The sequence below is a fragment of the Oncorhynchus nerka genome, linkage group LG10, assembly GCF_034236695.1.
Source record: "Oncorhynchus nerka isolate Pitt River linkage group LG10, Oner_Uvic_2.0, whole genome shotgun sequence".
NCBI lineage: Eukaryota > Metazoa > Chordata > Actinopteri > Salmoniformes > Salmonidae > Oncorhynchus > Oncorhynchus nerka.
In genome coordinates this window covers 93,512,794-93,532,451 of record NC_088405.1, presented here as the reverse complement: position 1 = coordinate 93,532,451, position 19,658 = coordinate 93,512,794, and the positions used below count along the sequence as shown (strand labels likewise).

Genomic DNA, 19,658 nt, shown 5'->3' with positions numbered 1-19,658 from the left:
CCTTCTCCCCAGCCTCCTCCCTTCTCTCTCTCTCCCCAGCCTCCCTCCCTTCTCTCTCCCCCTCCCTTCTCTCTCTCGCTCTCTCTCTCTCCCCCTCCCTCCCTCCCTTCTCTCGCTCTCCCCCTCCCTCCCTCCCTCCCTCCCTCCCTCCCTCCCTTCTCTCCCCCTCCCACCCTTCCCCCACAGCCTCCCTCCCAACATCCCTTCTCCCTAGCCTCCTTCCCTCCCTTCTCTCTCTCTCCCCCTCCCTCCATCCCTACCTTCTCCTCTCCCCTCCCTCCGATCCTCCCCCCCAGCTCAGACAGTTATGTCCTGGAGACATGATGCCAGGGGACTCAGACACTTGACAGATGTCCTCACAGAAAGACAGCCACTGGGCCAAAATTCCTCTTCGTCCCATCACAAAAACAAAAGACGTGGAACATGAGTACAAGTCGATCTAGTGACGGCAGAACATAGTTACACACACTTTCACCTCAAAAATCCTTCACCGTCAACTAGTGCATTAGTAGGAAACCTCTTCCTTTTCCCCTGTTGAAAGCCCTAACAGAGAGCTGGAAAGTTTAGCTAACCTCTTCATAAACCCCCGGCTTGTCTAAATATTATCTTCTCTAGCCTCTGAGGACAGGACTTGTGACAGGGTTTTTTTTCTTCTCATTGTGGGACTGTTGGGGATTTGAATGGAGTTCAGTGGAAAAACTTGAAAACGCAGGTCATTGACAAGAACACAGGGAGTTAGTCTCTCTCTCGTGTCTTCCTGTCACAGTGTCATTGGTCAGAGAGAAGGAAAGACACACCACTTCTCATTGGGGGGGGGGCTTGTTAAGCTGTTAAGGAGCCTTTTGGACCTACACTTGGAGCTCCGGTACTGCTTGCCGTGCGGTAGCAGAGAGAACAGTCTATGACTACACTTGGAGCTCCGGTACCGCTTGCTGTGCGGTAGCAGAGAGAACAGTCTATGACTAGACTTGGCCCTCCGGTACCGCTTGTTGTGCGGTAGCAGAGAGAACAGTCTATGACTAGACTTGGCGCTCCGGTACCGCTTGCCGTGTGGTAGCAGAGAGAACAGTCTATGGCTAGACTTGGAGCTCCGGTACTGCTTGCTGTGCGGTAGCAGAGAGAACAGTCTATGACTAGACTTGGCCCTCCGGTACCGCTTGTTGTGCGGTAGCAGAGAGAACAGTCTATGACTAGACTTGGAGCTCCGGTACCGCTTGCCGTGTGGTAGCAGAGAGAACAGTCTATGACTAGACTTGGCCCTCCGGTACCGCTTGTTGTGCGGTAGCAGAGAGAACAGTCTATGACTAGACTTGGCCCTCCGGTACCGCTTGTTGTGCGGTAGCAGAGAGAACAGTCTATGACTAGACTTGGCCCTCCGGTACCGCTTGCCGTGTGGTAGCAGAGAGAACAGTCTATGACTAGACTTGGCCCTCCGGTACCGCTTGTTGTGCGGTAGCAGAGAGAACAGTCTATGACTAGACTTGGCCCTCCGGTACCGCTTGTTGTGCGGTAGCAGAGAGAACAGTCTATGACTTGGGAGACTGGAGTCTGACCATTTTTTGCGGGGCCTTCCTCTTTATGCATCTATGCGGAAGCAGCAGCACTCTCCATGGTCCATGTCCATCTTCCCCTCGGGGACAATAGAGTGTATCTTTAGGGTGTATCGCTTGATGACAACATACACCATTAACTAGTGTTCATGAATATGCAAGCAGTATGTTGTATGTCTAATACACCCTGAACATCCATGGACAGATACGTTCCCATCCCCTCAGTGTTTCCCCCTCGTTGCTTACGGAGTTGCAGGCGCCGGCGCGCTCCACCTTGCTGAGGCCTGACACGTCAGTCTGGAACACGTTCATCTTCTCCACCAGTGTAGTGAGGGCCGTCTCTGTCGCCTCACCCACCTTCTCATACACTCCTTTGACCTGGGACAGGAGAGAGGAGAGGGAAGTCGAAAGCTTTGAAACACACCGTCATTCAGAAAGACAGAGACATAAGAACAAACAACCCATATTTATGTTTATTTATTTTTCCCTTTTGTACTTTAACTATTTGCACATAATATGACATTTGTAATGTCTATTATTTTGGAACTTTTGTGAGTGTAATGTTTACTGTTCATTTTTATTGTTTAATATATAGTTCACTTGCTTTGGAAATATTAAAATATGTTTACCATGCCAATAAAGCCCTTAAATTGAATTGAGAGAGGGAATTATGATGCGAGAAGTCCACTTGGTTTTCATAGGGCACATCTCTGCCCACACCATCTGTCTGTCCACCCAGCTGAACCACACCACGATGTAAACTCAGCAAAAAAAATAAACGCCCTCTCACCGTCAACTGCGTTTATTTTCAGCCAACTTAACGTGTGTAAATATTTGTATGAACATAAGATTCAACAACTGATCCAGGCTCTTCGCTGGTAGAACAATGACATGTCTGTCTTGCAGGAAATCACACACAAAACGAGCAGTATGGCTGGTGGCATTGTCATGCTGGAGGGTCATGTCAGGAAGAGCCTGCAGGAAGGGTACCACATGAGGGAGGAGGATGTCTTCCCTGTAACGCACAGCGTTGAGATTGCCTGCAATGACAACAAACTCAATCCAATGATTATGTGACATGCCGCCCCAGACCATGATGGACTCTCTACCTCCAAATGAATCCCGCTCCAGAATTACAGGTCTTCGGTGTAACGCTCATTCCTTCAACAATAAACGCGAATCCGACCATCACCCCTGGGGAGGCAAAACTGCAACTCATCAATGAAGAGCACTTTTTGCCAGTCCTGTCTGGTCCAGCGATAGTCGGTTTGTGCCCATAGGCGACGTTGTTGCCGGTGATGTCTGGTGAGGACCTGTCTTACAACGGGCCTACAAGCCCCCAGTCCAGCCTCTCTCAGCCTATTGCAGACAGTCTGAGCACTGATGGAGGGATTGTGCGTTCCTGGTGTAACTCGGGCAGGTGTTGTTGCCATCCTTTACCTGTCTCGCAGGTGTGATGTTCATAAGCACCGATCATGTGCAGGTGTTGTTATACGTGGTCTGCCACTGTGAGGACAATCAGCTGTCTGTCCTGTCTCCCTGTAGCTCTGTCTTAGGCGTCTCACAGTATGGACATGGCAATTTATTGCCCTGGCCACATCTGCAGTCCTCATGCCTCCTTGCAGCATGCCTAAGGCACGTTTACGCAGATGAGCAGGGACCCTGGGCATCCTTATTTTGGTATATTTCAGAGTCAGTAGAAAGGCCTCTTTAGTGTCCTAAGTTTTTATAACTGTGACCTTAATTGCCTTCCGTCTGTAAGCTGTTAGTGTCTTAACAACCGTTCCACAGGTGCATGTTCATTAATTGTTTATGGTTCATTGAACAAGCATGGTAAACAGTGGTTTAAACCCTTTACACTGAAGATCTGTGAAGTTATTTGGATTTTTACCAACTATCGTTGAAAGACAAGAGTTCTGAAAAAGGGACGTTTCTTTTTTTTGCTGTTTATAAAACCCCCAGGCTCCTCCACCTCCGACATCAGGGTCCACCACTCTCCCTCTCCACAGAGCTGCTCTATCTCCATCCCCTAAATGCCTTTCTCCATCATGTCTAATTGGGAAAGCCAGGGTTTCATTCTACTGCTTAACTGTCACAAAATGGCATTACATACAAATTCCGTTATTCTAGGAATCTTCTCAGCGTTTGAGTTTCTTCCAATTAGACCATGCCATGTCTTAAGCTTCCCTTTACAAGCAGCATGGTTACCATAGCACCATGGTGATGACAGAGAGGTGAGAAAACAGAATCGCACATCAGAGTAAAATTGGATTGGCAATTGTAGTGCGTGTGTGTGTGTGTGCGTGCCTTGGTCATGATTCATGCATTCAGGGCAATGTAATAGGTGGTTTGTATACATAGCTAAGTTCATGAAGACATTTGCCAGCTTGTCTTACTGGCACAAAGCCCTGTCTCTAAGAGACGAGTCTGATTTGCTTAGCAACCACATTCATTTGTTAGTCCAACTCCACATTGATGACGACATCAGTCAAACCTTTGGGAAAGCAACAACAGATGTGCAGCCATGTCTCAGTGTGTGTGTGTGTGTGTGTGTGTGTGTGGGTGTGCACGTAAATAGGGGATGCCTATATTTGTCCTGTTTCACTCATCTACAACTGTGTAACCTGTACAATTGTGTATTGGAAATGTGTTTCATTTGCATATCCCACTCCCCCTGAGACCCTCAGAGAGTGGGGCCACAACCAGGGTCACCATGTCCCAACTCCCCCTGAGACACCCTCAGAGAGTGGGGTCACCATATCCCAACTCCCCCTGAGACACCCTCAGAGTGGGGCCACCATATCCCAACTCCCCCTGAGACACCCTCAGAGAGTGGGGTCACCATATCCCAACTCCCCCTGAGACACCCTCAGAGAGTGGGGTACCATATCCCAACTCCCCCTGAGACACCCTCAGAGAGTGGGGCCACCATATCCCAACTCCCACTGAGACACCCTCAGAGAGTGGGGTCACCATATCCCAACTCCCCCTGAGACACCCTCAGAGAGTGGGGCCACCATATCCCAACTCCCCCTGAGACACCCTCAGAGAGTGGGGCCCCACTGAGACACCCTCAGAGAGTGGGGTCACCATATCCCAACTCCCCCAGAGACACCCTCAGTGGGGCCACGACCAGGGTCACCATATACCAACTCCCCCTGAGACACCCTCAGAGAGTGGGGTCACCATATCCCAACTCCCCCTGAGACACCCTCAGAGAGTGGGGTCACCATATCCCAACTCCCCCAGAGACACCCTCAGAAAGTGGGGCCACCATATCTCAACTCCCCCTGAGACACCCTCAGTGGGGCCACGACCAGGGTCACCATATCCCAACTCCCCCTGAGACACCCTCAGAGAGTGGGGCCACCCTGAGACACCCTCAGAGAGTGGGGCCACGACAAGGGTCACCATATCCCAACTCCCCGTGAGACACCCTCAGAGAGTGGGGTCACCATATCCCAACTCCCCCTGAGACACCCTCAGAGAATGGGGTCCCCATATCCCAACTCCCCCTGAGACACCCTCAGAGAGTGGGGTCACCATATCCCAACTCCCCCTGAGACACCCTCAGAGAGTGGGGCCACGACCAGAGATCAGCCATTATTGACGACGACCCTGGGAGCAGATTTTTCACTTAGTCAGCTCAGGATTCAAACTTGCTTTCGGGTTCATGGCCTCAACACACTAACCGCTAGACTACCTGTTAAAAAAAATAAAAAGGGAAGGCTTTTTATTGCTGAGGAAAACAGGATTAAAAGGATAGGGACAGAGAGGATCAGGCTGAAGTGACAGAACAGTCCCTTAATGACTTACAAGATCATAGTGTGTGTGTTGTCAGTACGGACCTCATTGTAGTCCAGTGAAGAATCGTTGCACATGGAACAGACAGTGGCCAGCTCCAGAAGTCCATCATAATCTCCACACTGCACCACCTTGTCCCCTTTCAGCCTGGAAGAGCGAACACACACACACACACACACACACACACACACAATATTTACATTATTTATTTTTTAACTAGGCAAGTCAGTTAAGAACACACTCTTTTTAAAATAACGGCCTACCCCCGGCCAAACCGGGACGATGCTGGGCCAATTGTGCGCCGCCCTATGGGACTCGCAATCACGGGACGTTGTGAAACAGCCTGGAACCGAAACAAGGACTGTAGTGGCGCCTCTTGCACTGAGATGCAGTGCTTTAGACCGCTGAGCCACTCGGGAGACCCTACATGGACTGGACTTTTTTACTCATCATCTCAAGTGGCGTAATTCACTCTCATAACAAATAATGGAATACTGCCACTGTTTTTCCTGTAAAACACACACACAAGTCTATGTGTCACAACTAGTGTCTTAAGATGTCTCATAAACACATGTTCACAACATTCAATACAGCTGGCAGGTTGGAGAAGTTGCCAGTCAGTGTGTTGTCTGTGGGAGCTCAGTGCTCATGGGGCAGTCGTCGTGTGTGTGGCACTCTTACTCTGAGATGCTTTGTGGATACGAGCCCTGAAAAGTGATTAACACAACATTGGATATAATGATGGGGTTTTCATCAACTTCAGTAGGGAAAATCTATGAGCCTAATCTTGTATGGTACTGAGCTGACTGAAGGGAACAGTAAGACATCATGAGAGCATTGTAGCATTGTACTTTTCCTCAAAGGAGAACAACACTGTAGTAGATCTGGGTCTGCCCCAGTCTGGGCAGGTGTACTGTAATAGATCTGGGTCTGCCCCAGTCTGGGCAAGTGTACTGTAATAGATCTGGGTCTGCCCCAGTCTGGGCAGGTACAGTCAGGTCCATAAATATTTGGACATTGACCAAGTTTGTATTATTTTAGCTGTCTAGCACAGCATATTAGAGTTGAAATTAAATGATGAATTTGAGCTGAAAGTGCAGACTTGGAGCTTTAATTTGAAGGTATTTACATCCAAATCGGAGGAACGGTGTAAGAATTACAACACATTTTACACGCGGCCCCCCTAAACAAACCCCATCAGAGAGAGAGGAAAAACATTAGGTGTGGCCAAATCAACTATTTGCTACAATCTTAAAAAGAAAGAACGCACTGGTGAGCTCAGGAACACCAAAATGCCCGGAAGACCACAGAAAACAACTGCGGTGGATGACAGAAGAATTCTTTCCCTGGTGAAGGAAAAACCCTTTTCACAACAGTTGGCGAGACCAAGAACGCCCTATCTGTCAAAGTCAACATTCAAGAGAAGACTTCACCAGAGTAAATACAGACGGTTTACCACAAGATGTAAACCATTGGTAAGCCTCAAAAACAGGAAGACCAGATTAGAGTTTGCCAAAAAACTTGTTTAAGAAAAGCCTGTACAGTTCTGGAAAATAATGCGGACAGATGAGACAAAGATCTACTTGTACCAGAATGATGGGAAGAGAAGTGTATGGAGAAGGGCAGGAACTACTCATCATCAGAGCATACCACCTCATCTGTGAAGCATGGAGGAGGTGGTGTTATGGAGAAGGGCAGGAACTGCTCATCATCAGAGCATACCACCTCATCTGTGAAGCATGGATGAGGTGGTGTTATGGAGAAGGGCAGGAACTGCTCATCATCAGAGCATACCACCTCATCTGTGAAGCATGGAGGAGGTGGTGTTATGGCGTGGGCATGTATGGCTGCCAATGGAACTGGTTCCCTTGTATTTGCTGACAAAAGCAAGCAGGATGGATTCTGAAACATTTAGGGCTATATTGACTGCTCAGATTCAGCCAAATGTTTCAAAGCTTATTGGACGGCACTTCACAGTGAAAGTTGGACTATGACCCGTAGCATACTGCGAAAGCAACCCAATACTTTAAGGCAAAGAAGTGGAATGTTATGCAATGGCCAATTAAATCACCTGACCTGAATCCAATTGAGCACTCAGGATCTGGTGATGTCTATGGGTTCCAGACTTCAGGCAGTCATTGAAGTATTAAAACTCACAATTTAAATTTATGATCGTTAGTTTGTCCAATTACTTTTGAGCCTCTAAAATTGGAGGGCTATGTATAAATTGTTGTAATTCATACACAGTTCTTACAATATTTTTTGATAAAAACACTTCGTTTACACTTTAAGCACGTTTTGGTTGTTTTCTTTCATATTCATTGTGGTGACGTACAAAGCCAAAATTATGCAAATTGTGTCACTGTCTAAATGCTTATGGAACGAACTGGATACTGTAGCCCTCAAACTCAACTCTGGACCTTGAAGCCAGTTCCACTGCCTTTTAAAAAATGGATCCTCTCTAAATTGGGGACTGATTTAGACCTGGGACACCAGGTGGGTGAAATTAATTATCAGGTAGAACAGAAAACCAGCAGGCCTCGTAGGGTCAGAGTTGAATACCCCTGCTGTAACAGATCTGGGTCTGCCTCTGGCTAGGCAGATATGCTGTAACAGATCTTGATCTGCCTCTGGCTAGGCAGATATGCTGTAACAGATCTGGGTCTGCCTCTGGCTAGGCAGATATGCTGTAACAGATCTGGGTCTGCCTCTGGCTAGGCAGATATGCTGTAACAGATCTGGGTCTGCCTCTGGCTAGGCAGATATGCTGTAACAGATCTGGGTCTGCCTCTGGCTAGGCAGATATGCTGTAACAGATCTGGGTCTGCCTCTGGCTAGACAGCTATGCTGTAACATATCTGGGTCTGCCTCTGACTAAGCAGCTATGCTGCAACAGATCTGGGTCTGCTTCTGGCTGAGCAGGTAGTCATTTGAGGCTTTAGACTAGAGTGGGTACTCCAGAGAGCAAGACATGAGGTCAACCAGGTTATACTGACAGAAAGAACAGCTCTACTGTAGGTCCTATCCACGCTACTATAGGTCCAGAACTGGGACATCAGGACTTTGGCCAAGCTACACTACATGACCAAAAGTATGTGGACACCTGCTTGAACATCTCATGATAAAATCATGGGCATTATTAATATGGAGTTGGTCCCCCATTTGCTGCTATAACAGCCTCCACTCTTCTGGGAAGGCTTTCCACTAGATGTTGGAACATTGCTGCTATAACAGCCTCCACTCTTCTGGGAAGGCTTTCCACTAGATGTTGGAACATTGCTGCTATAACAGCCTCCACTCTCCTGGGAAGGCTTTCCACTAGATGTTGGAACATTGCTGCTATAACAGCCTCCACTCTCCTGGGAAGGCTTTCCACTAGATGTTGGAACATTGCTGCTATAACAGCCTCCACTCTCCTGGGAAGGCTTTCCACTAGATGTTGGAACATTGCTGCTATAACAGCCTCTACTCTTCTGGGAAGGCTTTCCACTAGATGTTGGAACATTGCTGCTATAACAGCCTCCACTCTCCTGGGAAGGCTTTCCACTAGATGTTGGAACATTGCTGCTATAACAGCCTCCACTTTTCTGGGAAGGCTTTCCACTAGATGTTGGAACATTGCTGCTATAACAGCCTCCACTCTTCTGGGAAGGCTTTCCACTAGATGTTGGAACATTGCTGCTATAACAGCCTCCACTCTCCTGGGAAGGCTTTCCACTAGATGTTGGAACATTGCTGCTATAACAGCCTCTACTCTTCTGGGAAGGCTTTCCACTAGATGTTGGAACATTGCTGCTATAACAGCCTCCACTTTTCTGGGAAGGCTTTCCACTAGATGTTGGAACATTGCTGCTATAACAGCCTCTACTCTTCTGGGAAGGCTTTCCACTAGATGTTGGAACATTGCTGCTATAACAGCTGCCACTCTTCTGGGAAGGCTTTCCACTAGATGTTGGAACATTTCTGCTATAACAGCCTCTACTCTTCTGGGAAGGCTTTCCACTAGATGTTGGAACATTGCTGCTATAACAGCCTCCACTCTTCTGGGAAGGCTTTCCACTAGATGTTGGAACGTTGCTGCTATAACAGTCTATACTCTTCTGGGAAGGCTTTCCACTAGATGTTGGAACATTGCTGCTATAACAGCCTCTACTCTTCTGGGAAGGCTTTCCACTAGATGTTGGAACATTGCTGCTATAACAGCCTCTACTCTTCTGGGAAGGCTTTCCACTAGATGTTGGAACATTTCTGCTATAACAGCCTCCACTCTTCTGGGAAGGCTTTCCAATAGATGTTGGAACTTTGCTGCTATAACAGCCTCCACTCTTCTGGGAAGGCTTTCCACTAGATGTTGGAACATTGCTGCTATAACAGCCTCCACTCTTCTGGGAAGGCTTTCCACTAGATGTTGGAACGTTGCTGCTATAACAGTCTATACTCTTCTGGGAAGGCTTTCCACTAGATGTTGGAACATTGCTGCTATAACAGTCTCTACTCTTCTGGGAAGGCTTTCCACTAGATGTTGGAACATTGCTGCTATAACAGCCTCTACTCTTCTGGGAAGGCTTTCCACTAGATGTTGGAACATTGCTGCTATAACAGCCGCCACTCTTCTGGGAAGGCTTTCCACTAGATGTTGGAACATTGCTGCTATAACAGCCTCCACTCTTCTGCGAAGGCTTTCCACTAGATGTTGGAACATCGCTGTGGGTATTTGCTTCCATTCAGCTACAAGAGCATTAGTGAGGTCAGACACTGATGTTGGGCGATTGGGCCTGGCTGGCAGCCGGTGTTCCAATTCATCCCAAAGGTGTTTGATTGGGTTTGCGGTCGGTGCTCTGTGCAGGCCAATCAGGTTACCCCACACCGATCGACAAACCATTTCTGTATGAACCTCGCTTTGTGCACGGGGGCATTGTCATGCAGGAAAGGACCTTCCCCAATTTAATGCCACAAAGTCGGAAGCACAGAATCATATAGAATATCATTGTATCCTGTAGTGTTAAGATTTTGTTTCACTGGAACTAAGGGGCCTAGCCCGTACCATGAAAAACACCCCCCGACTATTATTCCTTCTGCACCAAACGTTACAGTTGGCACTATGCATTGGTTGCAGGTATCGTTCTCCTGGGATCCGTCAAACCCAGATTCGTCTGTCGTGCTGCCAGAGGGTGAAGCGTGATTCCACTGTTCCAGAGTCCAATGGGGGCGAGCTTTACACCACATCATCCGACGCTTGGCATTGAGCATGGTGATCTTAGGCTTGTGTGCGACTCCTCGGCCATGGAAACCCATTTCATGAAGCTCCTATCGAACAGTTATGGTGCTGACGTTGCTTCCAGAGGCAGTTTGGAACTCGGTAGTGGAGTGTTGCAACCAAGGACAGACGATATTTACGTGCTTCAGCACTCGACGGTCCCGTTCTGTGAGATTGTGAGGCCTACCACTTCGCGGCTGAGCCGTTGTTGCGCCTAGACTTTTCCATTTCACAATAACAGCACTAAAAGTTGACCGGGGCAGCTCTAGCAGGGCAGAAATTTGACAAACTAACTTGTTGGGAAACTGGCATCCTATGACGGTGCCACGTTGAAAGTCACTGAGCTCTTCAGTAAAGCCATTCTAGTGCCAATGTTTGTCTATGGAGATTGCATGGCTGTGTGCTCAATTTTACACACCTGTCAGCAACGGGTGTCGCTGAAAAATCAGAATCCACTCATTTGAAGGGGTGTCCACATACTTTTGTTCGCTCGCTCGCCCTCCTATTTATTCCTTGAGGAATTCTCCACAGTGAGACTATTTTAGTTGTTGTCACATTCGTGTCCTTTCCTCCCTGTCCTCTCTGTGCTATGTGTTATCATGGAAGAAGTTCACATGCTTCAGGAAAACATAATTGCCATTTTTTCTAAACTTCCCAAGAGCCATTAACCACAGTGGCGAACAGAGTAAACCTTTTTTTTTGGGGGGGGGGGGATACTTCATAAAAACACTTTGTAACAAATGGGGGGGAAAAAGAGGTTAGGGGGCTTTTAACAGCCGGCCGGCCGCTGGAGAGTGGTGGTGTGACCAAGGCTTTTCCACTGCCGCCTGTACAAGTAGTTGTGTCTGTCTGGAGCCAGGGAAGGTTAACACAATGGCTGGCCATTACTTTCCTCTGAAGAAGGTCAGTGTGTTAACACTATGGACCACACTCAACACAACACAAGACTTACAGGGAGGTGGGGGAGATAAACTTAAGTGTGTTTCACACACTGTGATTCTACAGTCAGAGAAACTACGAATTGTAACCTGAAATCACACTTAATTTGCACTCTGTAGACTAAGCCCCTAGAGGGTCCAGAGCTGTGTTTTTACTAAGCTAACATATGTGATTTTAAGAAGGTCACACCAAGGAACATTTAGCTATTTGATGTAGAATTGTAGGACCCCTTTAGTTATTAAAAAATATATACAACAATGATTTGATAAAACATTGAATTTGGCCTTACTGCTATAAGCCTATAGAAATGCATTGAATAACCGAATCATACTTTGGAAAAAAGAGATAGTCAAAGGGAATGTTTTGAAGCATCAGTACTTTATCCGAGAGATACAAGAATGCTTTTTTTTTTTTAATAAATAAAAAATGTAATATATGTTTTACCGTGGAATTATCTGTATACCTTTGACGTGGCAATTCTCTATTCACTTTCATTCATTTCTCTCACCCAGTAACAGGTTACCTTCAGATGAGTCCCTAAACCGTTCGGATGCTACAGATGTTTTAGTGAGAAGACCGATTTTCGGGATGTCTCATGGTCTGACAAACAGCACTGTAGCTCTGACACCTTCCACCGCAGATTCGGGAGGTCGATGCAGGGCGGGTGTGGTGGCTTGAGACGCAGGCGAGAAGTTTAAACAAAGGGATTTTGATGGGGGTTGTATATATATATGATGCTAAATTCAATTTCCGCAGGGGCACTGACATGGAGCTAACAGTAATGTGGTAGGATGGGACACTCACACTTGTCCTTCAGGGGCGTAGGTTGAGCCAGTTATAGAGAACTCATGGACAGCACAGCTGGAATCCTCCACCTTCTCCACCACAAACATCTGGAGAGGGAGAGAAAGAGTTGGGATAGTTAAAGCAGGGTAGAGTAGACTAGGCTATCAGCAAAGCCCCAGGGTAGTAGGCTAGGCTATCAGCAAAGCCCCAGGATAGGAGTAGACTAGGCTATCAGCAAAGCAGGGTAGAGTAGGCTAGGCTATCAGCAAAGCCCCAGGGTAGGAGTAGACTAGGCTATCAGCAAAGCGGGGTAGGAGAAGGCTAGGCTATCAGCAAAGCCCCAGGGTAGGAGTAGACTAGGCTATCAGCAAAGCCCCAGGGTAGGAGTAGACTAGGCTATCAGCAAAGCCCCAGGGAAGGAGTAGACTAGGCTATCAGCAAAGCCCCAGGGTAGGAATAGACTAGGCTATCAGCAAAGCCCCAGGGTAGAAGTAGACTAGGCTATCAGCAAAGCCCCAGGGTAGAAGTAGACTAGGCTATCAGCAAAGCCCCAGGGTAGAGTAGACTAGACAATCAGCAAAGCAGGGTAGAGTAGGCTAGGCTATCAGCAAAGTCCCAGGGTAGAGTAGGCTAGGCTATCAGCAAAGCAGGGTAGAGTAGACTAGGCTATCAGAAAAGTCCCAGGGTAGGGTAGGCTAGGCTATCAGCAAAGTCCCAGGGTAGAGTAGGCTAGGCTATCAGCAAAGCCCCAGGGTAGAGTAGGCTAGGCTATCAGCAAAGTCCAAGGGTAGAAGTAGGCTAGGCTATCAGCAAAGTCCCAGGGCAGGAGTAGGCTAGGCTATCAGCATAGTCCCAGGGTAGGAGTAGGCTAGGCTATCAGCAAAGTCCCAGGGTAGAGTAGGCTAGGCTATCAGCAAAGTCCCAGGGTATAGTAGGCTAGGCTATCAGCAAAGTCCCAGGGTAGAGTAGGCTAGGCTATCAGCAAAGCCCCAGGGTAGAGTAGGCTAGGCTATCAGCAAAGCCCCAGGGTAGAGTAGGCTAGGCTATCAGCAAAGCCCCAGGGTAGAGTAGGCTAGGCAGGGTAGCCTAGTGGTTAAAGCATTGGACTAATAACCGAAAGCTTGCAAGTTCATATCCCTGAGCTGACAAGGTACAAATCTGTCGTTCTGCCCCTGAACAGGCAGTTAACCCACTGTTCCTAGGCAGTCATTGAAAATAAGAATCTGTTCTTAACTGACTTGCCTAGTTAAATAAAGGTTAAAAAATTAAAAAAATCAGCAAAGCCCCAGGGTAGAGTAGGCTAGGCTATCAGCAAAGCATGGTAGAGTAGGCTAGGCTATCAGCAAAGCAGGGTAGAGTAGGATAGGCTATCAGCAAAGCAGGGTAGAGTAGGCTATCAGCACAGTGCTTTCAGTGGGAGTCCCAGGGTTTTCTACAGGGCCATGGGAGAGGTGAATGTGGCCCAACGGCCACTGACGCAGAGGGAAACACACACACCCTCCTGCACTGGCTAACCCACAAAACACAGGGATTTCCCACCACATACAGCCAATCACTGGCTTCATGTCACAGCTGTTTTTTTTAATGAGAGATTGTTGATTTTCTATTTAACTTGCTTTGGCAATGTAAATAATGTTAACCATGCCGACAGAGACAGACAGAAAGACTATAAATCATACTCTTGCTGAGACAGACAGACCAACGGAGCTTGTATATATACACACTGTAGTGGATGAGTATATGGGCCTAGTTGTTGCCCAAGTCGTGTTGACGTCGGTCTGTCCTTCCCCGTGCTCAGAACTCCTGTGTTGCCAAGAGTTTTGTTTTGTCTGTGCGCCTGGCCCTGTGTTGATGTACTGATTTCCTGCGTGGAGAGGCCGCCCCCAGAACAATTAGAATTTGGCCGCACTGGTAGTTCTTTTAGGCTGACAAGTCTGTTAGGCTGGCAGCCCAGCAGTGGATGGTGAGGGTTCTAGACATTTCTCTCCTGTGAGTCTGTGTGAGTTTGTCTGATCTGGCCCTTCTCTCCTCTGTGTTGTTCATCCTGCTTCAGTGATGAAACACGTGGAATGGCTCTGCTCTTGTTAATTTGTGGGAGTGCATTGATTGGTTCACCACAGGAGGGGGTCTGTTCAATTCACACTGAAGTGGAACACTAAGGAGAGGATAGATGGGGGTCTGGAGAAGAACAAGCTGTTCAGAACACTAGGATAATATGGCGAGGATGCAAAGTACTAAGGGTTAATGTAATTGACCTGTTCACCATTTAGGGTATCGAGTAGTCAAAGCCCTACTTCGGTGCAAGATTCTTCAGAACAGAGAACGATAAAAGGTTAACCCTCCTGCTGTGTTCCGGTCGAATTGGAACGATTAACAAGTTCTCTTTCTGAAATGTAGTTCATTTAATCTGATTGTCATGAGGTTCCACAGGGCATCTGAACATACATAGATGATTTTCAGAACAACAGATTTTTACCTTGTCAGCTCGGGGATTCGATCTAGCAACCTTTCGGTTGCTGGCCCATCGCTCTACCTGCCGCCCACTAGGCTACCTGTACTTACTACAAAGTGACAGGAAGCTAAACCAACAACCACACAAACAGAAATTGGATACATTGTAAAAAACTGGAGCTCCAATGAGAAAAAAACATAACTAACAGATTTATTTTTGCAGACTTGTTTTTTTGGGGGGCGCATCTGATGACCTGACGTGGTGGTGAATGAGGAACATTAACTTCTCCCGTCCCTCCATGCTGCAATCATGATGCAAGTGACACGATGCTGGGGCGGCAGGGTAGCCTAGTGGTTAGAGTGTAGGGGCGGCAGGGTAGCCTAGTGGTTAGAGTGTAGGGTTGGCAGGGTAGTAAGTCGCTCTGGATAAGAGCGTCTGCTAAATGACTTAAATGTAATGTAATGTAGCCTAGTGGTTAGAGTGTAGGGGCGGCAGGGTAGCCTAGTGGTTAGAGTGTAGGGGCGGCAGGGTAGCCTAGTGGTTAGAGTGTAGGGGCGGCAGGGTAGCCTAGTGGTTAGAGTGTAGGGGCGGCAGGGTCGCCTAGTGGTTAGAGTGTAGGGGCGGCAGGGTCGCCTAGTCGTTAGAGTGTAGGGGCGGCAGGGTAGCCTAGTGGTTAGAGTGTAGGGGCGGCAGGGTAGCCTAGTGGTTAGACTGTAGGGGCGGCAGGGTAGCCTAGTGGTTAGAGTGTAGGGGCGGCAGGGTAGCCTAGTGGTTAGAGTGTAGGGGCGGCAGGGTAGCCTAGTGGTTAGAGTGTAGGGGCGGCAGGGTCGCCTAGTGGTTAGAGTGTAGGGGCGGCAGGGTCGCCTAGTGGTTAGAGTGTAGGGGCGGCAGGGTCGCCTAGTGGTTAGAGTGTAGGGGGCGGCAGGGTCGCCTGGTGGTTAGACTGTAGGGGCGGCAGGGTCGCCTGGTGGTTAGAGTGTAGGGGCGGCAGGGTCGCCTGGTGGTTAGAGTGTAGGGGCGGCAGGGTAGCCTAGTGGTTAGAGTGTAGGGGCGGCAGGGTAGCCTAGTGGTTAGAGTGTAGGGGCGGCAGGGTAGCCTAGTGGTTAGAGTGTAGGGCGGCAGGGTAGCCTAGTGGTTAGAGTGTAGGGCGGCAGGGTAGCCTAGTGGTTAGAGTGTAGGGGCGGCAGGGTAGCCTAGTGGTTAGAGTGTAGGGCGGCAGGGTAGCCTAGTGGTTAGAGTGGAGGGCGGCAGGGTAGCCTAGTGGTTAGAGTGTAGGGGCGGCAGGGTAGCCTAGTGGTTAGAGTGTAGGGCGGCAGGGTAGCCTAGTGGTTAGAGTGTAGGGCGTCAGGGTAGCCTAGTGGTTAGAGTGGAGGGGCGGCAGGGTAGCCTAGTGGTTAGAGTGGAGGGCGGCAGGGTAGCCTAGTGGTTAGAGTGGAGGGCGGCAGGGTAGCCTAGTGGTTAGAGTGGAGGGGCGGCAGGGTAGCCTAGTGGTTAGAGTGGAGGGGCGGCAGGGTAGCCTAGTGGTTAGAGTGGAGGGGCGGCAGGGTCGCCTAGTGGTTAGAGTGGAGGGGCGGCAGGGTCGCCTAGTGGTTAGAGTGTAGGGGCGGCAGGGTCGCCTAGTGGTTAGAGTGTAGGGGCGGCAGGGTCGCCTAGTGGTTAGAGTGGAGGGGCGGCAGGGTAGCCTAGTGGTTAGAGTGGAGGGGCGGCAGGGTAGCCTAGTGGTTAGAGTGGAGGGGCGGCAGGGTAGCCTAGTGGTTAGAGTGTAGGGCGGCAGGGTAGCCTAGTGGTTAGAGTGTAGGGGCGGCAGGGTAGCCTAGTGGTTAGAGTGTAGGGGCGGCAGGGTAGCCTAGTGGTTAGAGTGTAGGGCGGCAGGGTAGCCTAGTGGTTAGAGTGTAGGGGCGGCAGGGTAGCCTAGTGGTTAGAGTGTCGGGGCGGCAGGGTAGCCTAGTGGTTAGAGTGTAGGGGCGGCAGGGTAGCCTAGTGGTTAGAGTGTAGGGCGGCAGGGTAGCCTAGTGGTTAGAGTGTAGGGGCGGCAGGGTAGCCTAGTGGTTAGAGTGTAGGGGCGGCAGGGTAGCCTAGTGGTTAGAGTGTAGGGGCGTCAGGGTAGCCTAGTGGTTAGAGTGTAGGGGCGGCAGGGTAGCCTAGTGGTTAGAGTGTAGGGGCGGCAGGGTAGCCTAGTGGTTAGAGTGGAGGGCGGCAGGGTAGCCTAGTGGTTAGAGTGGAGGGCGGCAGGGTAGCCTAGTGGTTAGAGTGGAGGGCGGCAGGGTAGCCTAGTGGTTAGAGTGGAGGGGCGGCAGGGTAGCCTAGTGGTTAGAGTGGAGGGGCGGCAGGGTAGCCTAGTGGTTAGAGTGTAGGGGCGGCAGGGTAGCCTAGTGGTTAGAGCGTTGGACTAGTAACCAGAAGGTTGCAAGTTCAAACCCCTGAGCTGACAAGGTACAAACCTGTCGTTCTGCCCCTGAACAGGCAGTTAACCCACTGTTCCTAGGCTGTCATTGAAAATAAGAATTTGTTCTTAACTGACTTGCCTAGTTAAATAAAATAAAAAGTCCTCCCACATGTTTGTAGTTTGACCAGCAACAGGTAATTTTTTATTAAGTTTTCATATTGGCAGGTTTGCTAGCAACAAACTATTTAGCTAGCTTCTAGCCTAGTGTTTGATATTCAATGTGATCTCCTCCTAATGAAAAGTGTTGGGTCCTGACAAGGCAAACATTTCTAGCTATGCCAGGCAAAATCGGGCATCATCAGCTCATTTTTATGGATATATGTAAATGAATGTCAATAGAAACAACAAATGCATATGCAGCTACTTCGCTGTTATTCTGGCTGCGGAGGTTGTGACTGTGTTAGCTGTAACTAGTTGGCTAGCTAGCAAGCAAAGGACAAGAACATTGGCAGCCAGCGGCAGCCATGGCAACGGAACATATACTGTAGAACAAATGGGTCGCGTCCATAAATATCGAACTAATGGAACAAACGGCTCGCGTCTCTAGCAACCAAAAGATGAGAAAGTATGAATTCTCTTGTAAAAAAAGCATATATATGTAAATGTGTGCATTAGTATTGTTTTCTTTGGCAACTGTGGTATATGCAGGATAAACACCTCCTTTGTGTACATTACCTAGGAAAAATGAACTCTGAAAATGGACTCTGCCTTGTCCTGCTGCATCGTCCATTATTTACAAGGTAATGTACAGAACGTCTGCATTTAGTTATTACATAACCAAATTGCAGAACGAAAATACAACATTAATAGATGCTCAATATTCACAAAATATCCAGGTCAAATAGGGGAGAGGCATTGTGTCGCGAGGTGTTTCTTTATCGTTTATTTATTTTTAAATAACCAGGTTTGTTGTTCACTTGACCAATCTGAGATAGAGGTCCATGTAGTCATGATATAATACTGTACATTTTCTTGAATTTGGGGACTGTGAAAAGACTCCTGGCTGCACATCTGGTAAGTGTGTGTCAGGGCTGTGTAAATTGACTATGAAAATACATTTGGAATTATCAACATATGTTTCTTATAAGAAGAAGAAGTGATGCAGTCAGTCTCTCCTCTACTTTTAGTGTTTAAATTAGCCCTCTGGTTACATTGAAGAGCAAGACGTGCCACTCTGTTCTGGGACAGCTGCACTTTTTCATAGGTCCTTCTTTGTAGCACCTGACCATATGACTGGGTAATAATCAAGATGAGATAAAACTAGAGCCTGCAGGACTTGCTTTGTGGTGCGTGGTGTCAATAACAGCAGAGCATCTTTATCAAGTACAGCCCTCTACCCATCTTTACAACCATTGAATTAATATGTTTTGACCATAACAGTTTACAATTCAAGGTAACACAAGGTAATTTAATCTCCTCAACAGCCACATTATTCATGATCAGATTCAGCTGAGGTCTAGAACTTAGGGAATGATTTGAACCAAATACAATGCTCTTAGTTTTAGAGATGTTCAGGATTAGTTTATTACTGGCCAACCGTTCTAAAACCGACTGCAACTCTTTGTTTAGCATACATGGACACATGTGTTGTTTAATGCCAGTGGAAGGTCATTAATAAATATAGAAAAGAGGGACTAGACAACTGCCCTGTGGTACACCACACATGTTTAACGTTATAAACTCAGCAAAAAAGTTAACATCCCTTTTTCAGGACTCTGTCTTTCAAAGATAATTTGCAAAATCCAAATAACACAGATCTTCATTGTAAAGGGTTTAAACACTGTTTCCATGCTTGTTCAATGAACCATAAACAATTAATGAACATGCACCAGTGGAACGGTCGTTAAGACACTAACATCTTACAGACGGTAGACAATTAAGGTCACAGTTATGAAAACTTAGGACACTAAAGAGGCCTTTCTACTGACTCTGAAAATAACCAAAAGAAAGATGCCCAGGGTCCCTGCTCATCTGCGTGAACATGCCTTAGGCATGCTGCAAGGAGGCATGAGGACTGCAGATGTGGCCAGGGCAATACATTGCAATGTCCGTACCAAGAGACGACTAAGACAGCCTATAGGGAGACAGGACGGACAGCTGATCGTCCTCGCAGTGGCAGACCACGTATAACACCTGCACAGGATTGGTACATCCAAATATCACACCTGCGGGACAGGTACAGGATGGCAACAACAATTGCCCGAGTTACACCAGGAATGCACAATCCCTCCATCAGTGCTCAGACTGTCCGCAATAGGCTGAGAAAGGCTGGACTGAGGACTTGTAGGCCTGTTGTAAGGTAGGTCCTCACCAGACATCACCGGCAACAACGTCACCTATGGGCACAAACCCACCGACGCTGGACCAGACAGGACTGGCAAAAAGTGCTCTTTACTGACGAGTTGCGGTTTTGTCTCAACAGGG

The 19,658-nt window shown here is 48.2% G+C and overlaps 1 protein-coding gene across 1 annotated transcript in view; it reads right to left on the bottom strand.

Moving 5' to 3' along the window:
• atp2a3 (ATPase sarcoplasmic/endoplasmic reticulum Ca2+ transporting 3) overlaps positions 1-19,658 on the bottom strand; it is a 106,892-nt gene that overhangs the window by 18,568 nt on the left and 68,666 nt on the right. Inside the window, exons 11-13 of the mRNA XM_029657346.2 lie at positions 12,355-12,443; positions 5,399-5,501; positions 1,797-1,928 (exon numbers count right to left, since the gene is read on the bottom strand). Of these exons, the coding sequence (XP_029513206.1) occupies positions 1,797-1,928; positions 5,399-5,501; positions 12,355-12,443 (324 nt within the window). The remainder of the gene's footprint in view (positions 1-1,796; positions 1,929-5,398; positions 5,502-12,354; positions 12,444-19,658) is intronic.